This window comes from Cicer arietinum, chromosome 1 (assembly GCF_000331145.2).
Source record: "Cicer arietinum cultivar CDC Frontier isolate Library 1 chromosome 1, Cicar.CDCFrontier_v2.0, whole genome shotgun sequence".
In the NCBI taxonomy this organism is placed as follows: Eukaryota; Viridiplantae; Streptophyta; class Magnoliopsida; order Fabales; family Fabaceae; genus Cicer; species Cicer arietinum.
In genome coordinates, this window is record NC_021160.2 from 5,407,830 (window position 1) to 5,421,155 (window position 13,326).

The following is a 13,326-nucleotide window of genomic DNA, read 5'->3' on the forward strand; positions in this document are numbered from 1 at the left end:
AAAATAATTAATTTAATAATATTATATAACTTTTAATAATTATTATAATAATAAAAAGAATAATAATAATAAAAATTTTAATAATAATAATAAAAAGAAAATTCTATTAATAAAATAAAATAAAAATACATTAACATATAAGCATAAAGACATTAAAAATAATCATTTTAATAATAATAATAATTTTAATATTAATAATAAGAAAATTATATTAATACATTAAAATAAAATTACATTAAATTAAAAGAAAAAAAATACTTTAATTTTGAGTAGATGTGTCAGCAGCGTTTGGACAATGTTTCTTGGCAACATCCTCCGTCAAAGCATGTGATTTGCGTCCGACATATTTCACAAAATTTTGCAAGGGAATTTAAAGATAATGCTTTGAAGAACAAGGTTATTTCTATGGGTAATAATTTAATTCTTACTTCTTATCATTAATTAAAAATTAAATTATGAAGTTTTATAATTAGTGTAATAATGTATTGTCTGCTGTTTCAATACAGGTTACTCAATCAATGAGTCTACATATCGATAATACCGCCGAGAAATTGGCATCGTAAACCTAGAAGTTTTGAAATGGTTAGACAATATACCGCGACAAGATTGGATTCAAGCATTTGATGGAGGTAGCCGTTGGGGTCATATGGCCACCAACCTTATGGAGTCGATGAACGCATTATTAAAAGAACCACGCAACCTTCCCATCACTACTTTGGTCCAATCAACATATTATAAAACAAGTACACTATTTCCAACCATGACAAAACAACACGCATCAATACTAAGAAACATTGTCCAAACGCTGCTGGCACATCTACTCAAAATTGATGTATTTTTTTTCTTTTAATTTAATGTAATTTTATTTTAATGTATTAATATAATTTTCTTATTATTAGTATTAAAATTATTATTAAAATTATTATTTTTAATGTATTTATGCTTATATGTTAATGTATTTTTATTTTATTTTATTAATAGAATTTTCTTTTTATTATTACATATTATAAAACAAGTACACTATTTCCAACCATGACAAAACAACACGCATCAATACTAAGAAACATTGTCCAAACGCTGCTGGCACATCTACTCAAAATTGATGTATTTTTTTTCTTTTAATTTAATGTAATTTTATTTTAATGTATTAATATAATTTTCTTATTATTAGTATTAAAATTATTATTAAAATTATTATTTTTAATGTATTTATGCTTATATGTTAATGTATTTTTATTTTATTTTATTAATAGAATTTTCTTTTTATTATTATTATTAAAATTATTATTATTATTATTATTATAATAATTATTAAAAGTTATATAATATTATTAACTTAATTATTTTTATTATTTATAATAATATTTTGTATTTTTTAATGTTATAATTATTTTTAAAATATTTAATAATAATAAATATAATATATCAAATATAATATACTCAAAAATATAATAACAAAATTTAACAAAAAAAAAATTAAGGCAAGTAGGAAGTCGCATCCCCAGGATACGACCATCTAGTGAAGTTCAAATTTTTTTTCTTCAGGAAGTCGCATCCCCAGGTTGCGACTTGCAACTGAGGCTAAAAAGTAGGGCAATCTGTTATTTTTTTTGGAAGTGGGACAATCTGGTATTAAAATTTTAAAAACAGGATATTTATATAAAAAACCCGAAGAGATGGGTGAATTTATTTTTCTTTTGGTCTTTATATTTTTCACTCAACTCCCAAAATTAGTCTTTTTATTTTTAAATCAAATAGTTTTGTTTTTTTTTTTTGGAATTTTTAATTAAAATAATTATAGTTTAAATGATTAATATTCATGAAATTGCAACAAAAATTTCTAAAATTTCTAGTTTTAATTTATGAAATTATTCATTTTTATAATTTAATTAATAATATATAAATAATTAATTCATCCAAATGTTTCTACATCACGACATTATATGTCATGTCATTTAAAATATATTGAATCACTGTTTTTTTAGTTAAAAATTTGAATGAATAATAAAACTGTCAGATTTTAAAATAGACGAACCATTTTATTAAATTGGTGAAAATTAGGAGACAAAACTGTATGTCTTTTCTTTTTTAAATTAAAGAGACTATAAAATATTTCTTAAAATAATATAAGTCAAATTGAGATGTTATATGGTTATTTATGGTATTACTCTATTAGTTTTTTTTACCTAAATCATTTTACTTCAATGTTTATTTTTGAAGGTAGGTTAGTCACATTAATTAATCATAGTCCCCACTCGGTTGTAATTTGAATTGCTGAATTCTGGTCAAGAATTCTAGATCATGATCTCAACCCAAGGTCACTTCAGTTTTGATTTTGGTTAATTGCGTATTTTTGTTTGTTCAGGTGAATTAGCTATTTTTTTAAAGGTGATTATCTACTAATTATTGTTAATCGTGAAAGAGAAAGCAATATACTCCAATCTGTCCATAAATGATATGATATAAAATATAAATATAAATAATAATAAAATAATATATTTGATTTAAAATATATAATTTTATTATAATTTTTTTATAATTTAAGACAAAATTTGTTTAACCTGTTTTGTCACTTTTTAAAACTAATATTATAAAGTAGTTTAACAAACTGAGTTATTTGATTTTCTTTCTTTTTTTTAAATTGAAAAATACTTTTTAAAAAGTAAATTATACCACAAATAATATATTTTTCAAAACTGGTTAAGAATATGGATGCAATTTGATTGAATGTGCAACCTTTTTGAATAGACATGACTTTTATTCTATCAATAAGACACAACATACTTTATTAACCAATTTTTTTTTGCCGGTCAATGTTTTTTTACTTAAGAAAAAAAGCCTCAAATATTTTTTTATTTAAGAAAGAATGTCTCACATTTTAATATTCTTAAAATTAATTTTTATAAAATTTTATATAAATTAAATAAAATATTTTGTTTTTATTACAAATTATTTAATACTTATCTCAGTACAACTAAATTGGTTAATTAAGACAATAGAGATGAGAGAAATATTAATTATAAATTGAATAATCATGAAATAAAAAATGAGTACATTATTCATATGAGAAATACTAGTTATAAATTAAAAGATCATGAGATAAATAGTGAACATATTGTTAACATGAGTTGTTGGAGTGGTACAATATATACACATTATTTTCTTCTTCAACTAAAATATGGAAAATTTTACATGAGTTCCTGATGTTGCCGTAAAACCGTTGAAATGTCTTATTTCATTCTTTGAAAAATATAGAAAAAATAGATTTGAAAATGTCATTAATTTTGTTAAAAAAAATGTATATACTTATTAATTAAAATATTAATAATTTATTTATTAAAATTTGAAAAAATATTATCTAGTAATTTCGCTTTAGGCTTCATAACGTGTTGGGCCCGCCCTAACAAAAACACTATTATATTTTCGATCAATATGATTTTTCTTGTATGCCCTGAGATAACTTTTACGACACCACATTTTCTTTAGAACAATTACATAATATTATTACTGCTTCAGGTAATATATTTGTTTTGATACTTAAAGGTAATATCTTTCTTTTGATGTTTAATCCAATGCAATGTTAATTAATTCTTTTGATGCTTAAATGTAATATCTTTCTTTTGTTGCTTAATCCAATGCAATGTTAATTAAGCGGGTAAATTGAATTTTGTATGCAGCGATGGATTATAATATGTCTCAATTTTGCATAAGAGATATTGTACGTAAAAGTTGTATGGTGACTGATTTATTTACAAGATATTCTATGAAAAAAAATATGCTTCAAAACAATAAAAATAATTTAAAATATTAGTCATATATATATATATAATAATAATAATATTAATTCTATTGTAATTTAATGTCTCAATTAATTAACTAATCATTTATATTAATCATTTATATTTTGTTTAGACATTGACAGCTCCATCATTTCACTACTACACATTGGCTGAGCAATGGCCATCAACTATTTGTTGGAATCCAACACGGAGATGCATATCTCAAATTCCAAATTTCTTCACTGTTCATGGCCTATGGCCATCGAACCAGTATTGGCCACACTCATCACAATGCAGTTCTTCTGAGATATTTGTTCTCAGCGATGTGAGTTTATCAGCTCAATTAATTCTCATTTATATGATATTGTGTTATCTTGTTAACTGTTTGACTATTATTTTTTTTATATGACTAGATTCAAAATATAGGGCCGAACCTTAACCTTGCTTGGCCAGATTTATTTGGCAATGATGGCCAATTCTGGGAGGACGAGTGGAAAAAATATGGAGTGTGTTCAATATTCATACCAGTGGATTATTTACAACACACCATGACTCTATGGTTTAAATACAATATCACCAACATGCTTGTAGAGGATGGTGTCACACCAAGGGCTTGGTATACTCGGCAACAAATCATGAGGGCTGTAGAAAAAAAGACTCAAACTTCACCCGCTATTGTTTGTACGAGTCAATATTTAAAAGAGATATACGTCTGCCTGGATCCTACAACAGCAACAACATTTGTGGCTTGTCCAGGACCACCGAGTTGTCCTACCTGGATTGAGTTTTAGGCACAATAACTATAATATATAATATATGCTTTATAGTTTATATATGACTTTGGTTGTCCTCTAGGACCACCTAGTTGTCATGGCTGGATATACTTATAGGCACAGTAACTATAGTAATATATCCCATATAGTTTCTATATGACTTCTACAAAGACAATTTCCAATTGCTTTTGATTATATATATGCTTATAATATTTGTAGAATTTTATATGAGTTTCTCTATTATGCACAAATTTAGCTTATAGAAACTTTTAAAGTTAAAAACTTAATTTAATTTAGGAGATAAAATTAATGTGTGCAATGAGAATGATGATATCATATTATATATTTAAAATTATTTTGATTGTCTTTATAATCATAATCTCATTAAATATAATTTTTAAAGGAATTGAAAGGTGGAACAACCCTTGTATTTCTTTTTAAAAAAATCATTTAGTTGCTGGAAAAGATGCACTCATCTTTTCACAATGATAATGATAATTCTAATGGTACTTTTCATAAGAATATTTTTAACAATAACAATCCATATCATTCATTATTTAGAGAGACATAACATTCTCTAAATACACATATTATCCAACTATATTACATATATCTTATTTGAGTTAGATAATATATTAAAAAATATGTATTAAAGAATGTTTATTTCAATTAAATATAAAAATAAATTAAAAAATATTAAAATCAAATATCTGTTTTTGAGAACATAATTTTATTTTAAAATTACCAAAGAAATATTAAATTTGATTTTTCTAAAACTTTTGACAAACTCAAGATTTTGAATTTTTCAAAAAGCGCCAACACACTCGATTCTTTCTCTTGTTTCTTTTCGAAAATCATGAGATGATGTTGGACTCCGGCTAAGGAAAATCTACGTCTCTCTTTTATTTATTTATTAAAATGTCAGTTGTTATGCCATTAATTACAATTTAGAAACAAACAATGCATTCTAAATATTTAAAATTTCAGATTTCTTAGAACACATTTTTACTCTCAAAATCACATGTATTTTAAAAGATTAAAATTTTAGACGCAGTTTACTTTTAGAAATAATTCTAAAATTTATGTTCCTTTTAGTTTTGTTAATAAGGAAGTAAAAGATTTTTCAAGTGAACAATTATCTATATTTTTAAAGATAATAAAAACATCAAAAAATTATTTTTATTATTTTCTAAAATGCATTAGGTATTTTTTGTTCCATAAATTGAAGTTTGAGTTTTTCATAAATTCTTAAAATCGAATAAATAAAAATAATTAAAAGTGAGAAATAGTAGTAAAACATAATTTTTGGAAAACTGTGGGGTGAGAGAAATTGACATAGGAGTATATATAATTATAACATTATAGTCATACAAGGCCCATTCTAATTTCCTCTAATACATGCTCAAAGTCCAGCTTGAAAATGAGTCTACATTTGGTGAACGACTAACAGATAGACTATCAAACAGAGCCCAATTGTCAATTTTGTGATACTTTACAATAAATTACAAATCAATATATGTTAGAGTATGAGTATTATTAGTACTCTCGATAATATATTTTTTTAACACTAACTTCAATTTCAATTGACATTTTTTATATATAGAAAAGACAATAAATATCACTATATAAATTCACACAAATACGAAGTTTTGAATTTTAAAATCAGATCAAGACGTTTAATCTAATAATATTGACATTTGTCAATTGAGTTAAAATTTAAAACTACTTTCAATTAAAATTTATTGTATAGGTTTATTAATATAAAATCCAATATTTAAATGGGCCAAATAAATAGCTATGTGATTCATTTTTAATTTTATTTTTAAGAGTTTGACTTATTATCTCCATGGACAAAATTCAAATCCTATTTTAAACGGTTGTAAAATGATTATTAATTTTATATTATTAATAGTTATTTTGTTCTCTAATTTTTTTTAAATAATTAATTTTCAAATTTAATAATCTTGCTAAACTTTCATAATTTCTTTAACTTAATGATTAGGACCACGTAAAGAAGACTAGCTAAATTGGAAAAATGGGATACCAAAGTGGCATGGGGACAACAATGTATGCTTTTAAGAAAGATGTACTGATCTTTATAGTTGATTCAGACATACTTAGGAAACAAGTTTCAAGTATCCTAAAAAGACATCACTGCTTCTTCTAACAAGATAAATGCAACCAGTAGTCTTGTTTTTTTTTTTTTTTGTTGTGTTGGGATTTGAAGGAGAAAAGAAAGGTGAATCTATTTTTCTTTTAGTCTTTATGTATTTATTTAATTCGCGAAATTGTTTCTTTTATTTTTAAATTAAATGATTTTGATCTTTCTATTGGATTTTGTAATTAAAATAATTATAATTTTAAATTATTATTATTCATAAAATTATAATAAAAATTTCTAAAATTTATAGTTTTAATTTATGAAGTTATTTATTTTTGTAATTTAATTAATAATATATAAATATTTAATGTATTCAAATGGTTCTATATTACGAGATTGTATGTCATGTCATTTAAAATATGTTGAATCATTGTTTTTTTTAGTTAAAAAATCTGAAAGAGCTACCAAAACTGTCGAATTTTAAAATAGAAGAACTGTTTTAGTGAATTGATAAAAATTAAGAGATAAAAATTGCAATTAATTTTTTTTAAAAAAAAGTAATGAGACAATAAAATATTTCTTAAAATAAAATAAATGGAATTGAGATGTTATATAGTCATTTATAATATTACTATTTCACTTTTTTTAGCAATGCTCAATCACTTTACTTCGATGCTTATTTTCAAAGGTAGGTTAGTCACCTAAGAGATACTCACATGTTGCACTATCTTATCTATTGAAGAGTTGTTTGATGCAAAAATATATAAATATATATAAAAGAAACTTAACCAACAAAGTCTCTTAGTTAAAAAATGTTCCCTAAATTTAAAATTGTGTTAGGAAGCAAAGAAATATAGATGGAAGATTGGGAGAAAAGAAAACACACATTTCAAAAACTTTTCCATTGTATGGTTCAAATGAAATATAGGAAAGAAAGAAAAAAAAAATGGAGGTGGAACCCACACAAAAGCTTTATATGACAAAGTAGTTTATTTTTCATTTCCTATAATTTTACTGTATTTTGATTATAATATAACATTTTTAATGGGTATTTATGTCAATTTTCTTCTCTAACCTAAAAATGTAAGAGACGGCTAATACGATATAGATAAATTCAATTATAATAAAAAATCAATAATTAATTCAAAGACATTTAAAGATTTGTCATATAAATAAATTAAGTAATTTAGATATAAAGATCAATAAAGAATAAAACACAAATAAAGATTAGGATTATACTTTCTCTTATTTTAAATATAAAAAACTTTAATTTAATAAAAATTAATATATTTTAAATTAAATGAATCAACCTTTTTTATTTTAAAGTTGTTTATATATAACACCGGATGAGTACTATTATGAGATGATTAAAATGAGTGATTGATTAGGTGTTGTCTAGAACATGTTTGATGGGGGGACCATACCCATATATTTAAAGCCATTTAACTTGTACTTGTACACATAACAAATAGCCAATAAAAACCATGATTTGATATGCCATGGGACCTTTTAGTGAAACTGATTTACAGTGACACTTTTTTGTAACGAGATGCCAAGCACATCATTTAATTTTCACTCATTTTTTAGTAAGCATTAGAAAAATTGAAGTGCTTCACGTCATGATTGTATCCAAAACCCCATTTGATCAAGAAAAATCACTTGCCACGAGAGCACTACATCCACGAAGACTTGGCTTTTCAGTATCTTCAAATGGGTGGCTAATTAAGTGGACTTTTTAGGGAGTGCTGTCAAAATAGAGAAATAATTTATTTAGTATGCTCTTAAAAATATTTGGTGAGGAATTAAAAGTAAAAAAAAAAATTGTTACAAAAATATAATATTTAAAACTTTTTTAAGATTTGAATACACTAATTTTAAGATAAAATTTCTATATTAAAATTTTAAGAGGTGCTTTTAAGAAATTTGCAAGTATTATTCTAACTTATTAATAGATTAAGGAACACTATGTTAACTTTTGATTTATTAATACATCAATTAAATTAATCAATAAGATCTAATCTAATTGACGTGTAATATTTTTTGTGATTAATCAAGTTTAAATTTGAGATCTTTCATTTATATGTGTGAATTTTTATGTGATATTTGTTATTCTGTTTACATTACTAAAAATATTAATTATTTAAAAATATATTTGATAATCATTAAAAAAATATTTGTTATCAAATTAATTATTAAAATTCTGCTCGGAAGTTTGAGAGGGGATGAATTGGAAAAAAAGGAATGATGGATGGAAAATAGAACGAAAGATAATCCTCCAACTTGGACGGATGATTTAATTGTTTTTTTATGATATAAAATCTTCATATTTCAGAACAAGTCAAACCTTTTTTTTTTTTTATAATACTTTTAAAATTAAAAATATATTATTTAATTATATACATTATTTTTCCATTATCTTCAAAAACACTCTTATATGAGTGAAAATTTCTGTTTTTTTTTCCTTCCCCTTCCTCTTCTCCCTCTCTTTCAAACTATCAAATTAAGAGTCTTAGTATCTTTTGGAAAGGGGATCATTGTGTGAATAAGCTTGCTTCTTTTAGAGTTTTTTTCTAGATGTTTTTACTTGATGGGATAAAATATATGACTTTATCGGGCTATATTTTTTGAATTTAATGATTATACATTGTAAGCGTAAATCGTTTTATAATGACAACAAATACAATTCATTGATTATATGTAATTAGTTTATTAACAAAATCGTCAATTTTTATTATATGGTAGTGTAAAACTAGTTAACTCTGCTATTATTTTTTAATAGCTGATTTGGTCTAAACTAATTACAGTTTTCTTTAAAATAAATTCTTTGTGGTTTGGTTTACGTTCAACTTTGCTTACATAGTGTTTCAAATAGTTTGTTGGATGCCAACATAATTAAAATTTGAGAAAAATAAATCAATTTTACTTTGTTAGTTAATATAAGTTATTGATTGTATAATTATACTACATAATTATAATTTCCATCAATCGAAAATCAAATAATCAATAATTCATGTATAAAACTAATTGAAGCTTTGAGATAATATTTGTTTTACCATCTGACATGATAAAGATTTAATTTCTTGTATCAATTTAATTAGATTTTTATATTCTTTAACAGTATTTTGCATAGTTAACTGTTGAGTTTTGTGTAAATTAATATTGCTACAAAATAAATAAGCAACTGTTAACTGACCACACATCTACATGACTACATGAGGTACTATAATGTCATATGATATATTGAAAGTGATATTGTACCAAACATAAGTGAGCATAATTTTCAGAAATAGTTATCATACCATGAAAGTTAAAACTATCAGTGTCCTTGACTAAAGTATGGGTCAGTGGGTAACCATTTTTCTCGTCTAATGTTATTTTATCAAGAAAAATAAATATTATTTTAATTTTTAATGTTAAATTAATTATTTTAATTAATAGTATATGCATTATTTCAATCAATATATTTTATTTTGTATTTATAATTGTAAAAAATAAATTAATAATTAATAAAGATAATTTAATAAAATTATAATTTTATTTCTTTTTTATATCGTTGTTTTTTAATATCTATAAAATGATTAAAAGTGAACGAATAAAATATATAACTATAAAATTATTTTCAAAACATTAATTTCAACGAGCTGTACTTTTTGGCCTTTTCAATATTATCTTAAACAGGCAATAAATTAATAATGGAGTGGTGAAGTGTGGCTTTGCTATAATTAATGATTGATTTTGAAGAAAGTAAACTTGTTCGAGATTTTTATCTAAAATTTTAAAAGCTAGCTATAAACTTGTTTTTTTTTTGTTGACTCAGCTAGCTATAAACTTAAGGACAGAAGAAATGTATTCACAAATGGGATTATTAGTACTCTGTTTTGTTTTTTTGTTCACACAGACTATATAAGACTATATAAAGATGTTCATATTTTTTTTGTGTTGGTGGTTTTGATCAGCAAAAACATTTTTAAGAGGTAAACACACAAAAAGAAAACTATTGTGATTTTCATTCTTCTAAGTGATTATGGCAAAGAGATTTTCGCGATTTAAATTAATTTTATTTATAAAAGAAAATATCTCTCGATGTAGAAAAAAAATTGATCGTACCTCTTAGAATTGTGAAGGGAAAGATTCCAAGTGAATTATTTATTACATGGTTTGTGGTGAATTGGTTGAAGGGGAAATCATATTGCCGGGCAAATAATTGATGGGGAATCTATCTTGATCACTAGTTAAATAAATGGAAATGATTTAGTGGTTATAATTAATTAATAGCCCATGATTTGATTTTTTATTGTGTAGAGTGAAGAGTGTCATAGCCCAGCTATCTATGATGTGCTACATTAACCAATTAAATTTTGCTAATGGGGCCATAGTGAGTTGAAATATGATGCATTTCTTAATAATAAAACCAAAAAATTATAATCTTGAAAGGGTATCTTTTATGTACTAGAAGAAGGAAAAGGTTTTTTTTTTTTAAGAGAATTGGGTCTATTAATCATATCTTTGTTGAATTGTTGACAGAAGGGCATGGCAAAAAATATTTCCATGTCCACTTAACTTTGGTCATCTTTTGGCTGAAGAATAAAATTTGTTTTTCCTTACAATTGAGTCAATTTATAGTATCTCCTGTTGGAATTTATTTGAGATTAATCAATCAAGGTATTGAGATTCATTTAAACTTTTAAACTCTTTTAATAAATATTCTTTCATACACATTAACGTGACATTAAACATATGATCCTACACTTAATATAAATGTAACTATATATTTTTTGCATTGAAGTCTTATGTATATTGTTTGAAATTGAATTACAAATTTGGATGTAGATCAAATTGGTGAATGAAATGATCCACTTTTATATAGATAGGCCAAGACAATGTGTAATGGTTGTCTCAATTTCCTCAGCTGAAAGTAACTATTCAAAAGAGAGACATGATTGAAAGTTACCTATCTTGAGACAGTTATATAAGTCAATGTAAATATGATAGAATCACCTGCATAGCCAACTGCTACCATTAAATTTTGTTCACAAATTTAGCATACAATCGTTTTTGTGGTGGACTCCAATGATAAGGACTCAACTGGCCATGTTTGATAAGGAAAGATGGCTCATTATTTTAATTTTTTAAAATATATTGTGATATCAAAATTATGAAATGTTACTAACATTAAGTTGGTCATACTGGAGTTAGATTTTTAGTTCGAGGTTTGTAAATGAAAAAATATAGTTGAAAAAAAAATCACTAAAAATGATTAATCAGATTTTTTGACGTTGATTAATTATATATATAAACTAATAGATATTTTGCATAAATAAGATGGTTATTAAAATAAAAGCATAAGTGATATTGCCTTTAGAATCTTCCATGGTTTATTGAATATATAAATCCAAATTCATGTTTTCATTCGTAATATAGAATCAAATAGAGAAAGAGATAGAGTCTCGAAGTAGCTAGATGCATGAATTGTTGATTCCATATACCAAAGTAGCTTAAAATTTCATGAATTAAGGGTCTAAAGCAATCACTTTTGAGAGCTAATTTGTAATTTCTCCGTGACAATGACATCTTAGATTCATAAGTTAAGGAAATTATTTTCAATTGCAAGTGTCATTTAGGGGGCAATTGCTTTCCAAACACTTTATAGGCATGTGGTATGGTGCATTGCCATAAATGAATAGATACCCATATAAGAGAAGTCGTAATTGAGTATATAGAGTTTGTAAAATATTAATATCAATATGGAAGAGAGGAAAATAGAATAAATTGATATTGATTAAATGAGAAAAATAATTACAATAGTAAGTATAATGAAATTTATATATCAAATTAAAATAACTAATTTTTAATTAGGATATTTGATTTATAACTAACACCTAATTAAAGTAATTAATGTGTAATTAATTTACATATTTAATATTTCCGTAAACTAGAAGGTATTCTCGACACTTTTAGTTTGTGATGAATAATACAATGTTGTAAAAAAGACAAAGAAATGCAATGAAAAATATGGAAATACATCAATTAAATGATTTTAAAATGTCAACATAAATTGGTTAAAAGATTTTTGGAAGATTTGCTTGAAATGAGAACAAGAAAGATTATAATGCAATTTTGCTTTTTTTTTTTTAGTAGGTGTTGAATTGAGTTTACACCTCCATGCAAGATCTTCTCTTGCATTTTTTTGAACGAAATCCCATATGCAACTCCTTGGTCATCAACAAATACTTCTAAATGAAAATCCAATTATGAATTATTTTTTAGAAACACAAACAATATTGCTTTTTTGTTGTCGATAAGTGTTGAATCTAAAGTTAATTTATATTTCTATACTAAACAATTTGCTTGCATTTTTTTAATGTCGATTTGATTAAATAGAAATAATTTTGCCTCTAAATGTTGTTGGTGTTATTGAAAAATCATTTGACTCTATCTTTTCTATATTTGATGAAAGTTATTAACGTTGAAACAAAGTTGATATTAAAACATTGAGTTTTAAAATAGTTTTGTTGACAAACATGTTTCCCATAATGCTCATTATTTGATGTGTTTTTTATTATCAATTATTGTGATGAGATAATTCAACTTGAAATTTGAGAAGAAAGAAAAGAAAATGAAGAAACAAGAAGAAAAAACTAGTTTTGAATAGAGAAAATATAGAAAAATGAAC

General features: G+C 24.1%; 1 protein-coding gene across 1 annotated transcript in view; it reads left to right on the top strand.

Annotated features, from left to right (window-relative positions):
• LOC140920603 (ribonuclease S-2-like) overlaps positions 1-4,570 on the top strand; it is a 10,272-nt gene extending 5,702 nt beyond the window's left edge. Inside the window, exons 2-3 of the mRNA XM_073369336.1 lie at positions 3,913-4,104; positions 4,193-4,570. Of these exons, the coding sequence (XP_073225437.1) occupies positions 3,913-4,104; positions 4,193-4,570 (570 nt within the window). The remainder of the gene's footprint in view (positions 1-3,912; positions 4,105-4,192) is intronic.
• The last annotated feature ends 8,756 nt before the right edge of the window (positions 4,571-13,326 follow it).